At 36.5% G+C, this 25,903-nt stretch overlaps 1 protein-coding gene across 3 annotated transcripts in view; it reads left to right on the top strand.

The window, feature by feature from the left end:
- Sclt1 (sodium channel and clathrin linker 1) overlaps window positions 1–25,314 on the top strand; it is a 168,371-nt gene extending 143,057 nt beyond the window's left edge. For 2 of the 3 annotated variants that reach the window (XM_010618878.3, XM_010618874.3), the window contains 3 exons: window positions 18,621–18,699; window positions 21,235–21,330; window positions 24,929–25,314. In XM_010618878.3, the coding sequence (XP_010617180.1) occupies window positions 18,621–18,699; window positions 21,235–21,330; window positions 24,929–25,003 (250 nt within the window). In that variant the 3' untranslated portion in view covers window positions 25,004–25,314. Of the gene's footprint in view, window positions 1–18,620; window positions 18,700–19,916; window positions 20,026–21,234; window positions 21,331–24,928 lie in introns of those variants that run through there. The other variant, XM_010618875.2, reaches the window with a different exon arrangement.
- The last annotated feature ends 589 nt before the right edge of the window (window positions 25,315–25,903 follow it).

The raw sequence follows: 25,903 nt of genomic DNA, 5'->3' as shown, positions 1-25,903 counted from the left end.
AAAAAAAAAAAAAAAAAAAAAAACTTTTGAAAAAGGAATAATTATGTTTAAGTTAAATTTTTTTATTACATGATAATTACATTAAAAATATAGCAATATGACAAAGGATTACATTCTATTAAAGTAATGCTATTCCACAAGATTCTTGAATTAGCTGGGCGTGGTGGCGCATGCCTGTAATCCCAGCACTTGGGAGGCTGAGGCAGGAGTATCGCTGTGAGTTCGAGACCAACCTGGGCTACATAGTGAGTTCCAGTTCAGTCTCAACTACATAGTGAGACCCTGTCTCAAAAAAAAAAAAAATGATTCTTGAATTAGGATTATTCCCTTTCAGAAAATAATTATTTGCCTATCAATGATGTAAAACTGTCAGATACTTACGCATATAGAGACAGGTAGCATAGCATTGCAGAGAAGAAAACGGAGAGGTTACTCAAAGCTGAATTTAATCCCATGCAGCTCCAACCCTTTATATCTGCCCATTAACCCCATATGTTGCTATGAAGCTTTATTTATATGATGGCAAATATAAAGTATTTACTCCATGCTCAGCATTTTAAATATGTAGAAAGCCTTTATAAGTGCTAAGAGATTGTGGCATTCAAAATAAACCATGGTATAATGCAGGAGGTATATCAAAGAAGCTTGTGAACATATCTCACCTTTAATTGATTGAAAGCATTACTACTTCTACAAAGTGCTAGATTTTAGGCAAGATTCATTTGTATGAATCATGTTTTTCCTCATGAGAGACAAAAAGTGTATATGAAACAAATTATATCTACTAAATTATTTTCACTGACCTAACTTACTTATTAGTCATAACACAGAATTACATGACATTCATAGTAAATTTATAATTTTGAGATAGAAAGACTTCTCCCAGTGAGCCAGTATGAAGGTGATGGTCTGTCCTGGGCATATGTACAGCACTGCCCCCACTGGGCGTTAGCAGTGTAGTATGTCGTATGTGCGGTGTTACCCCAGTGGTGTGCCAGAGTGACTGCCACATGTACTTGCAGATCTTCAGGGAAAGATTCTTTCACTCACCTTGCAAGTAGCTTTGTTTTAGCATGATTTAGTGCCACAACCAAGTCTTCAACCAGCTAGGTCTTTCAATAATAACTAAAAAATAAACAAGAGAGTAAAACATTAATAAAACAAGTAATTTAGTTGGTGCATTTGACTGTATATATCATAAATTGTACATTCTGTCATTTATATAAGAAGTATTTGTGAACAGCTTTCCGAACTGACCCTTTTTACCTGTGTTCCCAGCACCCTTCCACCCAGTGCTCCGTAGCGTCATTTCCCTTGAAAATATGCCCTTTAGTAAATGCTAGTCTTGCTTGGGCTCTTAGGTTGCACTCACCCAATAAGATGCTTGGTTGTTTGCTTTTGTCCTTTTTACTTCATTAAATTAAATTCTTATAAATTCCTGTAATAGAGACAAATGTAAGCATAATATAACTGCCAAATCCCTAGGATGCTGGAGTCCTCAATGGACTTGTTTTGCTGCTTTTGGGAACCTCTGTTTCTTCTGGCAATGAACAATTAAATATGATTACCAGACACCTGTGTTTTTATGGTAATGAAAAATAAATAAAATAATTTGTATAGAAAATAATTTTCATCTTAATATCAAAAAGCTTAGGATTGAAAGCTTCTTAGAAATTTCAGCTCCCCTCTGATATCTCCTTTCAGTTGAAAGTTTAATTTGTGAAATGGTATTACTTTATATATAATTAGTCCCTCTTTCTGATCTTGTGAAATGTATGTTTCTAAAAGGAAACAATTTTAATAGGTAACTTATTAATGTGTAACTGCTATAAATAATAATCTCTACTGATCTCACTGGAATGCAAGATCACTGCTGTTATTTTCACAGGTTAAATTAGAAAAAAAATCTTTATGGAAAAAAATCAGATGAGATTTTTTTCCCTACCAAATATTATCATGATTTTAATGTCATTCTATCCTCCAAGGGTTTCGATTTCGGAGCATTTTGGATTTTGAAGTTTTGGGTTAGCGATACCGTGTGTGTGTGTGTGTGTGTGTGTGTGTGTGTGTGTCGCACAGCATTTGAGCCTAAGGAGTTCTCTTCACTCTCTAAAACATTATAATTTCTTGACTGTACATCTGTAGTGTTTGGCTGCCATAACTGCATTTTTTAAGTTTTTTTTTTTTTAATTAACAGGATGAGAGGCAGCTGCAGGTACTGGCAGATTACAAAATGTGTAATTACTAAAAGTAACTGAAGCATATTATAGTATAATTCAACAGAAAAAAAACATCTGGCACATGCTATGTTAATTTGTCATAAGAGAGTTTTGTAAAAAGCACTTGCTGCAGCTGGCAGATCCATCATTTCCCTGAAATGAATAGTTCACCTTTTGTTTTTAATTCTCTCATACTGTAGACTAGAACCTTATGTGATTCGGTCTTCCATCATCAGTAAGGGATTTCTTGAATTGGGGGAATTTTCCTTTAGCAAACCAAAACCGACATGGCTCAGTCTTAAACTGTGTTGCAGAATGATCTGAGCAATTGTAGCAATTAATTGTAGTGCCTTAGACATTAGCTCATATGTAAACTTGTTATCTCATGTGATAAAGGAGGGGTAGGTTCTCTTATTTGTTTTACTTAAAGTAGTTTTAGTGTTTTCGGGCCAGGGATTTAGCTCAGTGGTTCCGCCGCCTGCCTCACAAGTGCAAGGTCCAGAGGTCGGTCCCCGGTACCAAAAAAAAAAGTATTTGTAGTGTTTTTAAAGAGACCGATACATTTGGAAAAACCTGCTCTTACCTCCTAACTGTATTATTCCATGTGCCAGTGCTATACAGAAATGAAATATCTTTAAGTTAAAATTCCCCTTTCCATATGGGTTGGGATATCTGTTTCTGTGACAAGAGACCAATACCAAAGAGGTAATTATTTTTATAAAACATCTAATGCTGACCTTTTTGAAATAATCTATATTTCCACCTCTACCAAATGTCCCCACAGGTGGTGCATCAGACTCCGTGTGTTCACCCGAGCCCGTTCGTGTGTGTCACCCTCCATTCCCCATTTCTTTGAAGGGCGGTACCATCTATCCAGTTGCTCAAGCAGAACTCTGAGTGTCATCCTGAACTCATTCTCTGCACATCTCTAAATCCAGTGCTACTAGTTCCATCTCCTGAACATCTTTGAAATCTGTTCACTTCCCTCCGTCACTGTAGTTTAGGCTATCAGCACTGCTCACCTGAACTATGCTAGAACTCCCTAATTTGGCTAATCTTACTTTTTTTTTCCTGCTTCAGTGAGCGAGATTTTCAGATGTTCAAACTGAATCTGGTCACTTCTTGTCTTACAAGTACATCAGCACCTCTCCTGTGTGTTCAGGATAAATCTAAATTTCCTATCCTGGTTTATAAATTCCTCTGTGGTCTGTATTCTTACATTTCTAACTCCTTCCTCCCTCACCTCCATTCCGCTCCTGGTAACACTCCAAGTCCCATTCATCCTGAACTTCCGGTTTCCTAAATTTATTATCCTTTCTTATTTCCTGGCCTTTACACATGGGTTTGATTGTCTGTAACATTCTTTTCCTTTTCTTTCTGTTTAAAAGCCTACTTCCTCTGGAGAGACCACTCTAATCCCCTAATCCTCCATCTGTATTCCCATAGCACCATGAACCGTTAAGTATTTACTACCTATATTTGAAGCCTGGTAGCTTTCTAGTATTTCCAGCAGCTCATAAGCAGTGCCTGCATCTTCCTCTCTCTGTCTCCCTAGGACCCAGCACAGTATGTGGCATGTAGCCGCGCTTATTTCAGTGTTTGGTAAATGAAGGAACTTTGCATTTTTCCAATGTTATTTTAAGATAAGCACTTAAAATTAGACATTAGAAGGGAATTTCATTCATTACGTTGTAAATTTGAGTTTATTCTCCAATAACTATAAGCTTCCTAGAAATAATCTTTATAAAAGAGCTTTAGAACACTTTCGTTTTCCTAGTAATGGTATCTCAAATTTATTACAGCATTTGATGACTACTTTGAAAATATAATCACTGAATTATCCCAGTAGTTCTATTATGAAAGTAAGTAGTTAACATAAACTTTGGAGAAGCAAAAGTGTAGGGTATTAGAAATGTTATTATTGAGCTAGGCATGGTATGTACACTGTAATCCCAGCTGTTTGGGAGGCTCAGGTAGGAGGATCACAAGTTCAAGCCCAGCTTATACGTATATACAGAAGAAATATTTTACCATACTGTGGACAGTCACCTCTTTCTGGGGAATTAACTGAAACTTGTCTAGGCTAAGCTAGTGTGGTGGCACATGCTTCTAATCCCAGCACGTGGGAGGCTGAGGCAGGAGGATCACCATGTGTTTAAGGCCAGCCTGTAATGAGTTCAAGACCAGCCTGAACTACATATTGAGACCCTGTCTCAACACACTCACACACACATATACACACACAAATACCTAAAATTTATCTAGGTTAGACACTGTTCTAAACCTTGTAAGTGCAGTTTCCCATTGAGAGCTTTTATTTTAGTGGGGAAAGCCAAATACTAAGGCAAAAGATAAACAAGATACTTTGGGCATTTTAGGAAATGGACTAAGGAAAATGAATGGGGTGATGCAATAGTAACTAAGACAGAAGTAAGAGTTCTAGAGGGCTGGACTATTTCAGAAAAAATAGTTAGAAAAAGTGAAATTTAAAGCCTGAAAGATGAGAAATAATTAACTACACTAAAAAAAGGTCAGGAAAATATTCCAGGCAGGTGGATGAAAGCAAGTACACAAGTCCAGTGCTAACAAGGAGCAGACAGACCTGTGTGGTTGGGGAGAGTGAGTGAGTGCAGAAAATGCTGCAAGGTTGAAGGGCTAAGCAGGGGTCAGATCATAAGTGAGCTATTTCAAGGACACTTGTCCTTAAAGAAAAATGCATAAGACTGTTTTAAGTTAAAATCCAAAGTGCAGCCGTGGGAAATCCTTAGGTTATTTAAAGTCCCTCTTAGCTAGTACTGTGTAAAATAGACCAGAGAGAAGGCTGAACAGGAGTCAGAATGACCAGATCCTGAGTATTACCATGTTCTGGTAGCACATGGTAGTGGCTGGGAAGAGTGTGCTTTCAAAGCACAGACAAAAGTGGGGAGTCTGAAATATATGAGTGAGGTAGGACAGAACCTAACAATAAATCAGATACACGGGGTGAGGAAAAGAGAGAAATCAGAGGTGATAACCAGGCCTGGGATTTGAGCAGCTGGGTAGATGCTGTTTGCGAAGGTGGAGGAAACCACAAGGAGTACTTTCCTTCTGGGATGGGTTACATTCAGGATGCGTATTCGTGTTGCTGGTAGACAAGTAGGCCATGAGATATACAAGTAAAGAGCTCAGAATGAGACTGGACTACATATATAAATTCGTAAAGCTGTATTTCAGGACTTGAGTAGCTAAGATCGCTAAGGGGGAAAGCACGGAAAGGGAAAGAACAAATCTGAGACTCTACCCTCAAGCTCTGCAATGTATCTTACACTGACTTGCCTCCTTTAACCTGAGATATTTTTAGTTAACTGAATGAGAAAAGATGTGAAACCTTGCAATGAATTTTCTTTTTTAGTAGTCAAGTCTTTTAAAACCATATAAAAATTTGAGATCACAATTTTTACAGTTACCATTTTGTCACATTCTAGGATTAAATTTTTTTGTTCAAAAAATCATTATTTTCCCTATTTTGTTTCAGTATTATATGACACAGGTATGACTTACCAACAATTCTTATAATTGATGGATTTAAAGTGAAAAACAATATGATTTCAATGATAAAACATTTTTATTTAAAGTATAGGTGCTCCATTTTTCGATGAATCACTAAATAGCCTTAGGAACATTAAGTAAATTCTTTCCTTTACATACAATATAATGTTCCTTTACTTACAGTATAAAATAATAACTACTCCACAGCTTCAACATAAAGATAAGGTGCAATAGTAAAGGGTTACTTTTGGCTGCCATCCACTTAGTCATCTCAGGACATTAATCAGTGGACTAAATTTCTGTGCAAAGCAAACTTACCAGTGCCCAAGGTATACTGGTTGTCCCTACCTAATTACTACACCCTCATGTTATTGTTTCTCAGTTGCCTAACAAGTGTCAGGGTTTTTGTCCCCAAACCATTTTATACTGGTTTTACTTGTGTTGGAAATACATAATTTAAACTTTAGATATATCAATAATATATGAATACAAAAAGAAACTTGCTGTTTTCTTAAATGAAGTTGAAAACTTCAGATTTGCCACTGAATTAAGTACAAGGAAGGCAACACTAATAGAGTAGAAGGAATGCAATAAAAATGTAAAATAATTTTGTACTTAGGTGGTTTGGCAAGTGATTTTTAAATTCTTGTACCACATTAAAGAAAGCAAAAGTAGAAATAATTATAGAGTGTATTGTTATAAATATGGTGTGTATAAGAAATTGAACATTGAAACAACCAGTGTATCCATAGTTTAAAAAAAAAAAAATACACAATTCCAGACAGGGGCCAGAGATTTAGTTTAGTGGTTCCGCTTTTGGCCTCAAAAGCGCAAGGTCCCAGTTTCAGTTCCTGGTACCAAAAAGAAAACACACACACACACACACACACACAAAGTTCCAGACAGTAAAAATGGGCAAAATTGTCTTACTTAGGCTTCAAAATTCCTTTTTAAAATGTCGTGAAATGTATGACCCCCTTGCCAGAAAAAGTAGACAAACACATAAAATCTTTAGTGTAATTTCAAGATATTTGTGAAAATCTTTGAAGCTTGTCTGTGGGGCATGGACTTACATTCTCACCCTCACCCACTAAGAAAAGAAAGAAAACCACACTTTCTGTTGTTTATTGAGTAATCTGACAACCCATAAATGGCTAATTTGATGGCATATCAATATTGATTACAGCATTTTGTTTAACAAATAATTTAATGTTTTCTTAATAAATTATTTCATCTATAGATTTTGTAAAATTTTATACAGAAATTATTTTTTGCAACTATTTTTTTCTAAATTATATTCTGTAGACCTAACAAAGACTTTCCTTCATGTAAACATGAACAGTGTAAGTGAACTAAAAATATCCAGGACATTGTGTAGCCAGTTGCTAGTGATTTTCTAAGGGATTCCTCATTCTTCTCCATATGTACTTTTAAATTAGCAGAAGATAACAATTTACCTTAAACCTTACATAATATACTGTGCTGGAATCATAGGGAAATAACAGTTTGGTTTCTTTATTTAGTGTGAAATACTCAGTAATGTCACATAGCAACTGAAAATGCCATTTACCTCTGTACCTTCTAGCAAGCTACCATGAAATCATTCCTGATGGGTAAGAGTATTTCTGTTTTCAAAGGTTTCCAGACAAGAGATTGTGTAGCTTCACTTGGCAAGTGTTTCAACTGCAGTACCACTGTACAACTTTCTGGAAATCTTGTTTAATATTTATTCCCAATCACTTATATGCAGGGAACTCTCAATTATGTTCTCTAGTGAAGTGAAAAATGCACATAGATAATACAGAGTCAGATCATCCAGGTTCTTTTCTTTATCGCTGCAGTGAAATGTCCTGGCAGAGCAATGAGTAATCAGCAGTGCTGACAAGCAGGCTCTAGGGAGGACTCGGGGAGCAGAGTTAATGACATCGATTTTCTCTTCAGACTTCAAGACCTCCTAAAATTTCATTCAGAAGACACTCATAAGATTGAAAGAAATGCTTACATGAAAACTAACCACTTCGAGCTCTTTGTAGAAAAAAGTAGAATATTAATAAATCTAAATAAATAAAAATAACCTTTAAAATGTTTTTCTTTTTAAAATTAATTTTATTGTTACATGTCTGTTATACATAATGGTCACAGTCATCATAGTGAATTTGTACCTGAACTTAATATATCTTCATTCTGCTATTTTCCCATTCCCCTCCCCTCAATTCAACCCTTCCCATCTTAATTTACAAGAGCTGTTTTTTTCTTATTCTTTTTTCTCTCTTCCCTTCTTTCCCTCCCAGCCCTACCTATTTGAACATTTTCATTCTATTTACTAATATCTATTATACATTTTGGTCCCTCTTTACCGTTTCAGTAATCTCACACAAGAGAAATAGTCTGATATTTAAACATATGTATTCGATTTATTTCACTTAAAATTATAGTCTCAAGGTGCATCCATTTACCTACAAATGCCTCGTTTATCCTTCTTTAGGGCAGAGTAGTAATCCATTTTAATAAAAACCACATCTTCTTTATCCACTAATCCATTGATAGGTATTTGGGTAGTTTGTAGGCTTTAGTTATTACAAACTTACTGCTATAAACATGGGTGTGCATATATCTCTGTGGTATGATGTTTTTAACTGTTTCAGGAATATACCAACGTTGGGGCATAGCTGAGTTAAATGGAACTTAGTCCTAGTTTTTTTAGGCATCTCCATATTGATTTCCACAGTGGTTGCACCAATCTCTACACTTTCACTAACAGTGGAGAAGGGTTCCTTTTTCCCCACAGTCCCATCGACATTTGTTATTCATTGATTTCTTGACAATAGCCATTCTTTCTGGAGTGAGAAGGAATCTCTGTGTTGTTTTAATTTGTATTTCTCCTATGACCAGTGGTGTTGAAGATTTTTTCATGTGATTATTTGCTGTTTGTACTTCTTCATCGGAGAAGTGTGTGTTCATTTTAAATGCCCACTTTTTGACTGGACCTTTAAATTTGGGAGTCTGGTTTTTTGAGTTCTTTATATATTCTAGATATTAATCCTTTGAGGAATAGCTGATAAATTTTTTTCCATTTTATGGGTTGTCTCTTCAACTCGGTGGTTTCTTTTCCTGTTAAAAAGCTTTTTAATATGATGAGACTTCAGTTGTTGATTCTTCGAGATATTTCCTGTGCAACCAGAGTTTATTTTTTTCATAAAGTCTTTGTCTACACCTGTGTTTTCAAGAGTTTTACCTATTGTATCTCCAGCAGAATTAGTGTTTCACTTTTAATATTTAGATCTTTAATTCATTTCGATTTTAGTTTAGTACATGCTGAGAGATACAGGTCTACATTTAAACTTTGGCAGATGGAAAACTAGTTTTCCCAGTACCATTTATTAAAGAGTTTGTCTTTCTTGCAGTTAAGGCGTTTGGCTACTTTGTCAAAGATAAGGTGGCTGAGTGTGTTTGGAGTTCTTTCTTCATCTTCTAATCTGTTCCATTGATCCTCAGGTCTCTTTTATTGCCAGTACGATGCTGTTGTTATCACAGTAGCTTTGTAGTATATTTTCAAGTCAAGGATTGTGATGCTCCCTGCCTTGCTTTTGTTGCCCAGAATTGCTTTTGCTATTCTAGGTCTCTTCTGGCTCCAAATGAATTTTATGATTATTTTCTCTAGTTCTGTGAGGTATGCTATTGGTATTTTGATTGGGATTGCATTACGCCTATATAACAGTTTTGGAAATATGGCCATTTTCACCATACTGGTTTTTCCTACTCAAGAACAAGGGGAATCTTTCCATTTTCTGATATTCTCTTCAGTATTCTTTTTCAGAGCACTGTACTTTTCAATGTAAAGGTCTTTTACATCTTTCATTAGATTGATTCCTAAGTATTTTATTTTTCTTGATGCTATTGTGAAAGGTGTAGTTTGCCTAAGTTCTCTCTCAGTGAGTTTGTTATTTGTTTATAGCAATGCTGTTGATTATTGAGTGTTGGCTTTATATCCTGCTGTGCTACTGAATTTGATTATTAAATCTAGGAGTCTTTTGGCAGAGTTTTTGGGGTCTTCTATGTAGATTATCATATTATCCACAAATACTTTATAATTTAACTTTTTCTTTCCTATCCTTATTCCTTTCCTTTCTTTCTCTTGTCTAATTGCTGTGGCTAATGTTTCCAGAACTATATTGAATAGGAATGGTGACAGTGGACATCATTGTCTTGTTTCTGATTTTAGAGTCACAGCTTTCAGTTTTTGTCCATTTACTATGATGTTGACTATTGGTTTATCATAGATGGCTTTTATCAAATGGAGATAAAGATATTCTATTCCAATTTTCCATAGGGTTTTTATCATGAATGGGTGTTGGGCTTTGTCATATGCTTTGTCATCTGCATCTATTGATATGATCATGTGGCTTTTGTCCTTGGCTGTGTTAATATGGTGTATTATCTTTAGTGGTTTACATGTAGTAAACCATCCCTGCATCCCTGGGATGAATCCTACTTGAATGTGATGTATAACTATTTTAATGATTTGCTGCATTCTGTTTGCCAGTATATTGAAGAATTTTGCATCTATGTTCATTAGGGAGATTGGCCAGTAGTTCTTTTTTTGTTTTTGTTTTTGTTTTTTTTTTTGTTTGGTCCTTGTCTGGTTTTGAAATCAGGGTAATGCTTGCTTCCAGGAATAAATTTGGGAATATTGCTTCCCTTTCAGTTTCGTTAAGGAGTTTGAGGAGCAGTAGCATTAGATTTTCTCTAAATTTCTTGTAGAATTCAGCATTGTGTCTTTCAGGACCTGGGCTTTTCTTTGTTGGTAAGTTTTTAATTACATCATCAATTTTATGACTGATATTGGGTTGTTTAAAATTTTTGTATCTTTTTGATTCAGCTTTGGTAATTCATATGAATCTAGGACTCTGTCCATTTCTTCTGAGTTTTCCATCTTATTAGAGTAAAGATTCTCTTAAGTAGGCACTGTTGATCTTCTGGATTTCTTCAGGATCTGTTGTGATTTCACTCTTCATTCCTAATTTCATGAATTTGGGTCTTCTCTTTCCTTTTCTTGATTAATTTGGCTAAGAGTTTGTCTATTTTATTTAATCTTTCAAAAAGCAACTCTGATCCATTGATTCTTCATATTGTTTTCTTAGTCTCAGTTGCATTAATTTCTGCTCTGATCCTTATAATTCCCTCCCTCATATGTGCTTTGAGTTTAACTTGCTCTTCTTTAGAAGCTTGAGGTTCAGCATCAGGTTATTTATTTGAGTATGCTCTGTTTTTCTGATGTGGAAGTTCACCACTATAAATTTCCCTCATAGGACAGCTTTCATTGAATCCCATAAGTTCCTATATGTTATATTGGCATTATTGTTTAATTGTAGAAACTGTCTAATTTTTTTTAAATTTCACCTGTGACCTGTTGGTTTTTCAGGAGGATATTATTTAATTTTTGGTTTTATGCAGTTTTTTTGGTTTCTTTTGGCATTGATTTCCAATGCCATTGCAGTATGATCTGATAATTTGCATGGATAATTTCAATTCCTTTACATTTACTTAAGCATGTTCTATGAGCTAATATGTGACCTGTTTTAGAGAAAGTCCTTTGTGCAGCTTAGAAGAATGTGTATTCTATTGTGGGGTGCAACACTCCATAGATATCTACCCAGTCCATTTATTTAAAGGTTTAGATCATGTCTTATATTTCTTTGTTGATGGCTTTGTTTTTGTTTGTTGTTGTTGTTGTTGTTTTTGGTTTGTTTTGTTGTTGTTGTTTTTTGGTACCGGGGATGAAACTTGGGACCTTGTGTTTGCGAGGCAGGTGGCAACACCACTGAGCCAAACCCCAGCCCTCTTTGTTGATGTTTCTGTCTAGTTGATCTATTTGTGACAGTAGGGTATTGAGATTCTCCCATTACAATGCATTAGTGCTTTTTAGGTTTTTCTGGTCTGTTAATATTTGTTTTATATAGTTGAGTGTATTGGTATTTGGTGCATGTGTATATATAATTTTTATCTCTTCCTTTTGGATTATTCACTTAACAAGGATATAGTGACCTTCTTTGTCTCTTTTGATTAGTCTTGGCTTGAAATCCACTTTGTCTGCAAATAGGATAGATACTCCTGTTTTTCTCCAGGTTCCTGTTCTGTGGAGTGTTGTTTTCCATCCTTTGACTTTCAGTCTGTGAATTTCTCTTCATGTTAAATATATTTCTTGGATGCACCATATTGTTGGATCTTCTTTCTTGATCCTTTCTTCCAATGTATTTCTTTTGACTGCTGAGTTGAGACCATTTACATTGATAACTATAGCTGATTTCTACTGACTTTTCCTTGTCATACTATTTTCCTGTTGTTGGTTCCCTTTCTTTCCTCATAGTTAATCGCTTGCCTTGCCTGGTGAATGCATTCAAAATTGATAAGGAAATAAGATAGTTCCATGATAAAGAATATCTGATGAAATTCATGACCACCGAAGAAACTTTACAAATGTTCTGAAGGATATTCTGGAAAGAGACAACTAAGACTACAGTTCCATGAACCCTAGTAGAATGAACGTTTTTGTATATGCAACAAATCTAAATCAAATTCTTTGGGGGAAGGTTGTGGTACTGGGGATCGAACTCGGGTCCTTGCGCTTGTGAAGCAGGCCACCAAACCACTGAGCTAAATACCCGGCCCTCTAAAATTCAAATTCTAAGAGCTTGGATTGCTACAGATCCTCAGCCATACCTAAGATGGAAATCAGACATAAGCTGGCTCTTTTTTACCCCCGGGTATTAGAGATTGAATCCAGGGGCTTCATGCTAAGGTATACCCCACAGTCCTTTTTTCTCTTTTTTTATGATTTTGAAATACCCTCACTTAGTGAAGTCACTAAGCTGGCTGGGCTGATTCTTGAGCTGCTTCCACATTGCTAATGACTATCACTACTGTCCACCTTCTTCTTCAGGGCCCTCTCAAGAGGAGGGTCCTCTTACAAGCTTTTAGAATGCTCCCAGTTGGCTCAAGGTCCTTGTTCAATTCATACTGGAATCAAAAGTTGGCAAAGTATAGCTATTTTAGTGTTCATGGCCCTGAGGTTTGACCATCAGCCCTATCAGGTCTTAGGGTTAGCGTCCCTCCTCACCCCAGAGTCAGCAGCTACCTAATGGTGGCCCCTGGAAATACAGCATCATGGCGATTTCTCTTGTTCTTCATCATTTCCTGGCTGCCAGTGACCTTTGGTGTCACCAGCTCCAGCTGCCTGCTGCCTCTGGCACCAGCAGCCTTTTGTGTTAGCCCCAGCTACTGGTCATTTTCTGGCCAGACTCCTTTGGTTACCACCTCTCAGTATACCACTTTTGGCATGATCTACTCAAGATATAAATCATGAATACACAAAAATATGCAACCTGGAAGAGGTTTCATTAGGAGTTAGGTAGTAACTGGGTATGATGGTGCACGCCTGTGATCCCAGCACTCAGGAAGCTGAGGCAGCTTGCTGTGAGTTTGAAGTCAGCCTGGGCTACATAGTGATTCAGGACCAGCCTGAACTATAGAGCGATGCCCTATCTCAAAAATAAGACTTTAGGTCATAGCATACAGAGGAATAGTGCATAACCTGCTAAGGGTATGGGGAGGTTGCTTAAGAGGAAGAATGTCAGGCTCACCCATGTGTAGTATCAGCATTTTTGTTGGTCATTGTGGGAGTGGTGCTTTGCAGAACTAATGAAGAAGACTTCAGAGGGGCAGGATCGTCCGGAGAAGCTGCATGGCACAGTCATCTGGAATAGGTCCACGTCCAAAGCCAGCTGCAGCCAGAGCAACATGTCCTGGCCCAGCCAGCTGGGCAGGCTATAGGGACACACAAATAAGGCAGCTGGGGAAAAAGAAGAAAAAGTACCTGTTACAGAGTGAGCTCTTCTCTCCTGTCTCAGTAGCACTAAGTAGGAATGAAAAATGGGTGCAAGAAACATTTCAAGGAAGACAAGATTTTGCATTTAAGAAATAAAATAGTTAACTTTAAGGGTTTTTTTTTTTTGTTTTGGTTTGGTTTGGTTTGGTTTGGTTTGTTTGTTTGTTGTTTTTTTTTTTTTTTTTTGGTGCCAGGGATCGAACCCAGGACCTTGTGCTTGCAAGGCAAATCCCTGGTCCAACTCTAAGGTTTTTAACCTAGACAGTTGAGATGTCACAGACATAAGTATAAAAGTTGAGTTGCAAGATGGGTTATAGTTTTGCATGACAATGTGAAAAGTTTAATATTGGGCATGTTAAGTTTGAATGTGAGACTAGACTTTTAAGAAAGAAGCCAGAAGTGAAGATTTAATTTGTTAGATTTCCAAGTAAGTATATACATATTTATATTTCTAGAATGCTAAATGCACACACACACATATATACTTAGTTAAACAGCTGTTGCTTGTCGTGTTGCAGTACAGAGCAGTGTGTAGGGGCATGTAGCTAAGTGGTGGAGCACATGCTTAGACTGTGTGGCCAGGGTTCAATGGCAGCAACCCTCCCCACCCCCCATCCACTGCCCACACGCAAGGCTATTAAAAGCACAGGCTTTACGCCAGGTGTGGTGGCACACACCTGTAATCCCACCCCTCAGGAGGCTGAGGCAGGAGTCTCCCTGTGAGTTTGAGACCAGCCTGGGCTACATAGTGAGTTCCAGGTCAGTCTCAACTACATATCAATAAACTGGGTGGTGTGGCGCGCACCTGCAATCCTAGCACTTGGAAGGCTGAAGCAGGAGGAGCGCTGTGAGTTCAAGACCAGCGTGGACTACATAGTGAGTTCCAGGTCAGTCTCAACTACATAGTGAGACCCTGTCTCAAAAAAAAAAAAAAAAAGGCACAGGCTTTGGAACCAGAGGACCAGGGTTTTAATCCTGACAACTGCCAGTCTTTGTGACCTTAGGCAATTCCTTTATTTTTAAATTTCTGCATTTAAATTTTCTCAGAATTGTTTTGAAACTAAGTAAGTTGAATTATGAATGCACATAGGTCACTTCCTGGCACATGGGAAGTACTGGAAAGCATTTGGTATTATCGCTGTCGTCAACTTCTTCACTCTTATTTGCCATGCTCTGTTGAATACTAGATTGTAAAGACACAAACAAGAATTGCAGTGTTCCTCATGTGTAATGGGCGTGACAAAGCTTGACGCACAGAGAAATAAGCATAAAGACCAAAATCAAGTGTATTCCATTTAATGACATTTGTACCTGTGTAGTCTGAAATTGATGAAAAATTATTACTGTCCATCATTGAGATGATTGTCTTGAGCATTAAATAGTTTAGGCATCAAATTCTGCAGTGGGTGTTTCCTGGTTTTATGTAAATGATGTTGGCTGTCCTTACAAATGTGATCGTTGTTTCATATACTCACAAGTTATTTCTCATCAGCACTAAGAAGCATAACTTCTGCCTTTAATTACATTCGGCCTAGAGGACTAGCCACTTCAGTCATTTTCATTTTTCCTCTGTTGCATACATTTGCTCTTCTTATGTTGTGGGGCAGGACTTTTAAACTGCACGAGATACATTAAGGCACAGCAGCTTATTCTGCTTCGTTTTCATCATCCAAAAATAAAGATAAAACATTTTTCTGTCATGTGATTCATGGTAGACATTCATTCAGACTCTTCATATTCAAATTGGGTCAGCGGAGCCGTGAAGTGAGAGAAAGCAGCCTCCTCCTCCTCAGGGTGTGAGCTCCATGTGGCAGCAGGTGCCTTTATCACCACACACCTTGCACCTGGCCCACAACTGATGTCCAGTAAATAGCAGTGCATTTGATGAGTGGACAGCATGACTCTGCTCTGACCTATATATTGTTTTCATTAAGTTTATTGGTACTTTTTAGGTGTACAGTACATTACATTCATCACTGGGATCTTGTACCTTTACATGACAGGTCTTGGTTCTTAATCTTTCCCCATTCCCCTGGCCTCCCTTCACCCACTCCTCCCTTCCGTATTTACAAAGACTGTTTCCATTTTATCTCTCTCGTTTCTTTCTTTTCCCTTCTTTCCTTTCCCCTACCCTTCCCACTTCTCCTACTCTTTTAGCCCTTTTCTTCCTATTTCACATTATCAGTTATACAATTTGAACCTTATTTTCACTTGCAGTTTCTCACACCAGAGAAACTATTTGGTATTTGCACATGTGTGTCCTATTTATTTCACTTAAGAGTATGACCTCAGTGGCATTCATTTAGCTATAAATGTCTATAGGTTCTTGTTCTGTATGGCTGAGTAGTACTCCATTTTGTAGAAAAACCACATATTCTTTATCCAGACTCCAGTTTTGGGGCAGTTAAAACTGTTACAATTGTGCTGCCATTAACATGGGTGCACATATATCAATCACTGTGGTATGATTCTTTTAATTCTTTTGGGAAGATACCCAGCAGAGGAATAGCTGGGTCAAATGGAACCTCTAGTCCCAGCTCTTTGAGGTATCTCCATATTGATTTCCACAGTGGTTGCACCAGTCTGCACTCCCACCAACAGTGGAGAAGGGTTCCTTTCTCCCTGCAGCCCTGCCAGCATTTGTTATTGTGTGATTTCTTGATATCAGCCGTTCTTTCTGGGGTGAGGTGGAATCTCAGTGTTGTTTTCATCTGCATCTCTTGAATGACCAGTCATGTTGAACATTTTTTCATATGTTTATTTGCTGCTTTTACTTCTTTGTCTTAGAAATGTCTGTTCATTTCAGATGCCCATTTTTGAATCGGATCTTTATATTTGGAGGGGTCTGGTTTTTTTGAGACCTTTATATATTCTGTATAGTAGACTACTATACTTGGTCTGAGGAACAGCTGGTAAAATTTTTTCCCACAGTGTAAGTTGTCTCTTAGCTCTGTTGGTAGTTTCTCTTGCAGTGCAGAAGCTTTTTAAAAAGATGACATGCCAGTATTGATTCTTTGTGCTAGTTCCCGTGCTACTGGGATTTGTTCATAAAGTCTTTTCCTATGCCAGTGTCTTCAAGAGTTCTACCTAACTTATCTTCCAGCAAGATTAAGGTTTCTGTTTTAATATTTAGATCTTTAATCCACTTGGATTTTAGTTTAGTGCATGGTGAAAGATAGGGGTCTAGTTTTAATTTTTGGCAGGTTGAAATCCTTTTTTTTTCCAACACAGTTTATTGAAGAGACTATTGTACCTCTGGTGAGGAGGGTGGGCTCCTTGTCAAAATGAGAGAGCTGAGTATGTCTGGAGTTGTTTCTGTGTTTTCTAATCTATTCCACTGATCCTCAGGTCTGTTTCTTTGCCAGTACCATGCTGTTTTTATCACAGTGGCTTTGTAGTACAGTTTCAAGTTGCGGATTGATACCCCCATCATGTCTCTGTTGCCTAGAATGGCTTTTGCTATTCTATGACCTGTATATTTATAACAGGGAGCTTACTAGTTTTAAAAACTATTTCCTCAAATATAGTACACTTAAAATTTATTGTTTCTAAATTGTGTATGTGGCTCATTTGAACAAAAGTGAAGTGACTTTGGAAGTGTTAATTTGTTGATTGATCTAAGAAGTACAAGTAAGTCAAAAGACAAAAGCCGATACTGAATTAACTTTTAATGCTAAGAAATTGATTTGATCATCTTTTCTGATTAAGTTGTTTTTAAGACTATATTGTATCTACTCTTAACGTTGGACTCTTGAAATGATTTTTGGCTAAAAGCAATCTCATCTTTATATGTTAAACGATAACAAATGATGATGATAACGATCATGGCAGTACTGTACATCACATAATTTCAGCTAATGAAAATACAAAGAATATAAATGAATAAAATATAGTACATATACAACCAAATCATAAATACTGGTCCTAAAGTACTACACGAAAGTGATGCTGGAACAATTAATGTTACCTTAAATTTCCAAGAGTTGAACTCTCCTATACAGCATTTTATATGAATCTTAAAATGCATATTCTAGGGCCAGGGATTTAACTCAATGGTTCAGGACCTGCCTGGTAAATGTGAGATCCTGAGTTCAATCCCTGGTACCAAAAAAAAAAAAAAAAAGCATACTGTATTAAAGAACATAGGAGTTTATAGATTTTGGTTTTTTTTCAGTACTAGAGATCAAACCCAGGACCTTTGTACAGAGCCGCCTTCCCACGACTTTTGTTAATTTTTTAGTTTGAGATAAGATCTCACAAAGTTACTAAGTTTCCTGGGCTGGGTTCAAACTTGGCAGTCCTCCTGCCTCAGCCTTCCAGAGTGCTGGGATTACAGATATATGCTGCTTTGCCCAACTAGGAGCTTATGAAATATTATAATAAATACTATACTTAATATAGTAGTTTCTCAAGTTAATATTGAAGGCCCTTTTGGACTTTTAAAATATCTTTATTTTGGTTTTCTAAAATTGTGTAAAAACTCATAATGAATGTAATCATTATATACTACACACATGTACTAATAAAGAATACTTCTTAAATAAATAAATGGTAATATTTATAACAAAACTTACCATATGATAAATTACAACTTTTAATTGTGATAATTTTTCAACTTTAACAAAACACGTATCACTTAACAGTTACCATCTTAACTTTTTTAGAGTGTAGAGTATACGCACACACACACATTGTTTTACAACTAACTTCTAGAATATATGTATATTTTATAAAGAAATGAATGTTTTGGGCCAGGGATTTAGCTCAGTGGTTCCACCGCCTGCCTCTGAAGCACAAGGACCCGAGTTTGATCCCCGGTACCAAAAAAAAAAGAAAAAGAAAAGAAATGAATGTTTTTAAGATGCCACCTGTTAAGTGATTTAATGTTGCACATCAAGATATTTTTGTTCAAAACATGAACATGTATATCACTAATAAAGATTTTAGATTTTGAACAATAATACTAATCTCTTTCTCTCAATTAATAGGAGTGAGTTAAGCCGACAGAAGCTTCAAAGCCAGGAGCTGCTTTCTCAGCTACAAATAGCAAATGAAAAGGCATCCGAGGTAAGGTCATGAGTCCCCCGGGAAGCATTTCTGACTGCAGCTTGATATACACATTAGAGAATTTTGTCTGCACCAAATCCGAATTAATTCTCTACTTGGAAGTAACCACATAGAAATTGTCCATAACCCCCAAAGTCCACACATAAAAGCTTTGAAAGTCAGTGATTGATCATCTGTACAGTAATAAAGGGTAGAGGTCTTAGTTCTAATATGTACTAGTATAACTTGTATAGTATTTCGAGAATTATTGGGATCTTCTTTTTTCCTGTGAGTTTCTACAGTTTTGCTATATAACCCATTCGTCTTTGTTTTAATTCATCAAGAAAGACGCATAAAGGGCCAGGGATTTACCTCATTGATGCCACCACTGCCTCATAAGCTCAAGGTCCTGAGTTCGATCCCCAGTACCAAAAAAAAAAGAAAGAAAGAAATAGAAAATACTTTTGCTTACTAGAATGAATTAAAATATATTTAGATTGATGCATTAGAACTAAGTATAACAAGCTTATCTGTTTTGTTGTTGATGATGCCTTAAAAACTAAACAATCTATAGATTGTATCTGAGGCTTTCTAGAACTCTCGCTCTTCATTTGATGTTCTAACTTCAAGTGTTCATCAGTGGGGCCTATCTTAGGGGCCACAGTGCTTTTTTCTCTTAAGCAACATGACATTATAACTTGATATGATCCACTTAGAAGACGATTAAGGAATAGCTGTTAAAATAACCTTATTGTATCTCCCACTTCCAGATATCTGTTCTAAGAAGGAAGATTTTCAATGTAGTAATGAAATATTAGAAGCTCAAAAGAAACCAATGGATCAATTGGGAAAAAAAAACATTGTAAATATTATGATTTGTCAATCTGAGCTCTTTCCTTTTTTTTTTTTTTTGAGCTGTTTCTTAACCATTATGATAGCAGTATAGAAAAAAATGCACATTCTATACAGTTCAATTATAGAGATGAAAATGATCATCACATATGATAAGATTTTTTCCCAAGTTTTCTCCAGTGTGTAATATGCCTCTTAAAATTTAAGACTACTTATTTAAACATACTGATAAGTTGGTGTAGCCAATATACTTCTCCTAATTTAATTTTGCTTTTGGGCATGGTAAGATAAATAATAAACTTGTTTTAACAAAGTAGAATATTTCATTTTATGTTACTAGACATGACATTCACTCTAACCCCTTGTATGTAATTGACATTTTCTAGCCATTCCTTATTGGGCTTATATTATTCAATTTGGATAAATGCCAGAAAAACTACATAACAATTCTAGTTGTACAAAATTATGTTTTGCCGATGCACTCTGACCAGGCAGGTAAGTATGGCGAGAGAATATATTTTTTTAAATTGAACTTGTCTGCATTGCTGTATATAGTGACAATTTTGTATTCATAATATCTCTACAGTTTCTGCCATAGCAGAGTATCCCAAACTGGACTCCATAAAAAACAAAAATGATTTAAAAAAATCAAGAAATGATTGTCATATAGTTCTGGAAGATAGAAGTACAAAATCAGTGTCAGCAGTATTGGCTCCTTCTGAGGCCTCTGAGGGAGAATTTGTTCCCTGCCTTTCTCCTGGCTTCTGCCTCAGGCATTTTTTGGTGTTAGGTGGTATTTTGTGTCTTCCCATCGTACACATCTGTCTTTATGTCCAAATTTCCCATTTTAATGAATGGATTTAATGAATGGATGTCATATGGGTTGTGGCTCATCATAATGGCCTTACTTTAATTTAATCATCTGTAAAGACTCTCAATAAGGTCACATTCTGCCAGTCATGTTGACACACACTTGTAATCCCAGCACTGGGGAGCCTGAGGCAGGAGGATCACCTCAAGTTAGAGACCAACCTGAGCTACACAGGAAGTTCCAGGCCAGCCTGAACTACATAGTAAGACCCCGTCTCAAGTATTCATGGGTACTGAAGTTACAACTTTGGCATCATTTGGAGACACAGTTCAACCCATAAACCCATAGCAGTGCCTAATAATTCTGTTGATCCCAGCAGCCTCTGCAATATGCACATATCTTGAGGAAACAAAGTTCATGCAACCCTACTACTTAAGCTGTTATTGTAAGGCCCAGCGGTCTGTGTTTTTACAGTTGTCCTGGTGATTCTGAAACAGTGACCTAGCATCACAACATTAACAAATTGAAAGTCTTGCTCTTCTGATTCATTTTACTTTTGGATTTGTTGATTTATCTTCTGTTTGTTTTGTTTTCTGCAGTGCAAGGGATGGAACCCATGGCCTTGCACATTCTAGGCAAGCACTTTACCAATGAGCCACACTTCTAGCCCAGTGCACTTTTATTTGAAATATGGGGAGTAAGGAGGGCAATTTAAGAAGAATGCAGAACCACCTTCATACTTTGCAACTTATAATTGAAAAATGTACATTTGGAAATACTATGTTTTAATTTTATAAGTAGTAAAATGGTATCCACATTTTAACTGATTATTCCACAAAACATCTTCACATATAAATTTTCTGACTTGTTTGTTTTATTTTTTTCTTTAATAGAATGAAAAGTTAATTCTAGAGCATCAAGAAAAAGCCAACAGACTTCAAAGGCGTCTCAGTCAGGCAGAAGAGAGAGCTGCTTCAGCTTCCCAGCAGGTAGAACCCATCCTCATTATCCTGAGATAATAAACAGCCTAAGAGCATCAAAGATAGGCAGAGCTCCTTGGAAGTTCCCAGAGAGCTAGTGGTTTTATTTTTGCTTGATTACCCTGTTTAAAATTAGTCCTTTTAATACTTGTGATTGAAAAACTTTAGAAACAAAAATTAATATCAGTAGCTTCCACTCGATGCCCACTTCTTGAACTACATTGTCCAATAAATATCATTGCTGCTGACCATAATTGTTTACATTCAACTTAATTAAAACTAAATAAAATAAACAATTCAGATCCCTAGTCATCTAGCCAGATCTTAAGTCATCAATAGCCATATGCAGTCATGGCAGGCATATTGGACAGTATAGACATAGAACATTTATTTTGTTATTATAAAAAATTCTGTTACACAACAGTGCACTTTGTTTAAAAGTGAGCAGAACGCGCAAGGACCCGATCTCAATCCCTGGTACCAAAAAAAAAAAAAAAAAAAAAAAAAACTGAGCAGATATTTATTGGAAAATTAGAAAGCACATAGCATTACTATGAATATATTTAAGTTTTCACTGCCTTTGTTATTTTAGCTTTAAATGGAAAATTTATTTCACTTACAGGGTAACTATATTTAAGGCACATTTTTGTGAACAACTGAATGTCAAATACAATGTAAAAGTTGTCCAATGAGAAATAAAAATTTAAAGTATCAATGAAACACTGAGGAATAATTTCTCGTAATACACATCATATAAATGAAATGGATCATTTGTTCAAAAGTAGGGGCAGTAGTTCTGCCTATTAGGAACAAAATGAGACCAATTCAGTGGTTAAAAATATAAACAGACAAGTGAAATGGAGGGATGAGTGAAACACTAGGGAAAAAAAAAAAGCAAACTCAGGCTGGGGATTTAGCTCAGTGGTTCTGCCACCTGCCTTGCAAGCACAAGGACCAGAATACGATCCCCGATACCAAAAAAAAAAAAAAAAAGCAAAATAAGTTACCATAGTATTAACTGACAATTGGCTATAAATGTACTGTGTCCATGAAAAGAAGTATTTTTCTTAGCTGCTGTTGGCGTGGCCTACTGGCACTGAGTAGCCATGTGACCTCAAGCAATTTCAACTTATCTAAGCCTCAGTTTCCTCATGGTTGATGTAGGCTAACAACACTTCCCTCATACAGTTAGTAAAAGATAAAAAGAATTAATACATGGAAATCCTTTAGTATTGTGGTAAACATACAACTTAGATGGATATTTGAGAGCCTAAATTCGCTGTCATGACCCTTACAATTCACATTTCCTTTCTGATGTGGTTTCACTGTGTTCCTGGGCTGAGCTGGAACTCCTGGGCTCAAGAAGTCCTGCTGCCCCAACCTCCTACGTAGCTGGGAGTTCAGATATTTGCCATCATGCCCAAACTAACCCATTTATCTTTTTTAAGGACTACAATAAAGAAAATGCCTACTTAACACCAACTGCCTGGAATTACATAGTAGAAAGGGTAAATGATGGCACCTTATGTATATAATCCAGTTACATCTAATTTAATTTCCCTCCTAAACCATCCTCAGTGGTGTTTTTTTTTGTTGTTGTTGTTATTCAAACTCTCCAATGGCAAAGTTTCTGCCATCCTTTTTGAGAACCTATTTTAAATGTTTTGTCAGGAACTACTTCACAAATTTTTTCTGGAACATATTTTTCCTAAATTGTTTATCCTCCCATTGTGTTTTTATTTGAAAATGGAAGCTAGCCATTTAGCATTCTCCCCATGAACAAAAAGGAAATTTTTCTCTGAAGTGAATTTTTTTCCATTTTAAATAACACCATGGTAAACTTAATAAAATGTATGTTCATTTTTTCTCATCTTTATTTTACCTTTTCTAAATTCTGATTTTCCCGTTTTCTTCTAAAAACCAGACGTTGCTGGTATAAATGGTGTCCCACTAAGTGCGTGACGTTTAATGAATGTCTGCCTCCTGTGCTGACGCACCACGCCCTGGTGTGTCTCTGCGTCGGTCGTCCATCCCCAAGTTACGCCGCACTGCCCAGTGTCATCCTGTGTTCTTTTGACAGCAGGACAGTTTCTGAAATTAGTACGGTGAAGCCTTTCATGTAAGAACACGAATCCTAGAGGCTATGAAAAAAGTAATAAATGTAACCACATAAAATTACAAATTTCCACCTCAAGAAAAGCCATAGGGCTGGAGATGCAGCTCAGTGACAGAGCACTCACCGACCTGCACAAAGTCCTGGGTTTGATCCTCAGCACAAGGAAATAAAGTCGCAAAGCTAATGACAAGCATGAAATATTTCGAGCGTATATGGCAAAAACTAATATCCAAACACATATAAAAGTGCTACAGTCTAACACACAAGTGGATAAAGGAGGACTTTGAAAGAAAAGGAAAGATAGACGGCTTTAAACATGTAAAAAATGCTCCACTTCCACAAAACAATCTAAATTTCAATTTTAATCATGTATCATTTTCACATATGACACCACGAAACTTGATATGCCCTGTGCTGGCCCTTTCCTCCACCCTCGGAGGATGTGCATTTGGTGCGGTCACTCTGCACCACAGTTTGTCCGTATCAAAAAAGAAAATGCACAGAGGCCGGGGATTTAGCTCAGTGGTTCCGCAGCCTGCCTCACAATCACAAGGACCAGAGTTTGATCCCCGGTACCAAAACCTGTGAGCACAGAACCTTTGAGCCATACTTGCACCTGGAAGTCTTTGTGAGGAGGCAAGCATATAAAAATGCTAATGGCAGCATTGTCTCTGATTTTAGAGATTAAAAACCATCCAAATATTCAACATAGGAAATAGTTTAAATTATGCGGTATCCATATAGGGGATTCGTTTGCAGATAATAAAAGAAATAAAATAGATGTAATATGAAATTATGGAATTCTTTCCGACACACATACATAGGTATATATTGTTTTCTATTTAGAATATTTCTAGAAATTACTTAAATAGTGATTGTGTCAGAAGACAGGACTGTGGAAGAAAGAGAGTAAAAGAAACTTTTTTTATGCTGCGTACTCCTTTGTAGGTTAGGTATTTTTTACCATGTAAATAAATTACGACTACAATTAATATTTAAAGATTATTTTCCTGTTAGACTTTTCTTATTATGATCTGTATCACTTTTTTTTTTTTGGTACCCAGGATCGAACTCGGGTCCTTGTGTTTAGCGAGGCAGGCGGCAGCACCATGGAGCTAAATCCCCTGCCCTGTATCACTTTTTAAATTAGCAGCAGTCTTACATTGTATTTATTCACATTTAGTTTATGGCTTAGATATTTTTCTAATCAACATTTATCTAGATATTTTCATCCATCTGCGGAATGTGTTTGGAATTTCTGAGCGCATCCCTCTAAGCTGTGGAATGTCGTATTTAACATGCATTTCTCTAACGTAATACAGACACTTCAAAGTTTCAAGATTAAACTCGAAGTGAATGCTGAAGAAAAAGGACCTCCTCCAAGACTTCCAATAATATTATTTTCAACAATGAGGTTGTGATGCCTTGCACTTTGTATTAATCTAAGATTTTTCCATATAACTACTTACTGCTTGTTTATTTTAATTGCAGCTCAGTGTGATTACAGTACAGAGAAGAAAAGCAGCCTCCATGATGAATCTGGAAAATATTTTAAAATATTCATAGTTGCCTCACAGAACTGTAGAGTTGAGAAAGCTGTTGGATGAGAAGTGTATTGACATGGCGCTGCCTGCAGAGAATGGTTACGGCCTGTGTCACTTTGCATAAGCATTTTCCATTCTGTTTTGAGGGTTATTGGAATACAGAACAGTGACAGCTTCCTGTAAGTAAAGAAAATATAATCCTACATTTGAGCTTCATTGAAAAATAAAACCAGCTGAGAAGAACTCACTGCCTTCATCAACGAATCTATTTTTTAATTTCCCCTTTTTCCTTTGCATGAAAAGAATAATTTTCAAACTGTGGTAATCATGAGAAAGAGGTCTTAAGAATAATCTAGAATTTAATATTTCAGGTTCCAAAATTTTGGAGATTTTATATCTAATTGTTACTTCTACCTCCTTTTTAAAGTTCCTAAGAATTCATTTTATTATGAACTCATAAAAGTAATAAATTATGCACTTTCCAAAATGATGCTGTCATGTATTTTAATGTATAATTGTTTTGCTTCATTTTTAACTTACATGGTTTCCAGTATTTCTAAGACTTGATATTTAAGAGTTGGGGGAGGTTTTTTTTCATTTACTACTTGAAACAGTACTAATCAAGTGCTGATCTTAAATTGTCATAAGGCGTGGCTTTGAGCTGTTGTAGCCATATGGATCTTCATGGGTCCATCCATATAGTTACCTCTGCTTCTGGTTTGGGCTCGTGCACCCTGCTTTCCGGTGTTTAGAGCAGAGAGGTTTTTTTGTTTTTTGGTTTTTGGTTTTTTTTTTTCAGCTTTAATTGAGTTTATTGGTACATTTTAGGGATACAGTACAGTTACATTCATTGTTGGGATCTTGTACCTCTACATGACAAGTCTTGATTCTCATTTTTTCCCCTTACCTCTGCCCTCCCTTC

The sequence above is a fragment of the Fukomys damarensis genome, unplaced genomic scaffold (assembly GCF_012274545.1).
Source record: "Fukomys damarensis isolate Sample0158 unplaced genomic scaffold, DMR_v1.0_HiC HiC_scaffold_38, whole genome shotgun sequence".
Taxonomy (NCBI): domain Eukaryota; kingdom Metazoa; phylum Chordata; class Mammalia; order Rodentia; family Bathyergidae; genus Fukomys; species Fukomys damarensis.
The sequence above is the reverse complement of the archived record's forward strand: the minus strand, read 5'-3'. Positions and strand labels throughout refer to the sequence as shown.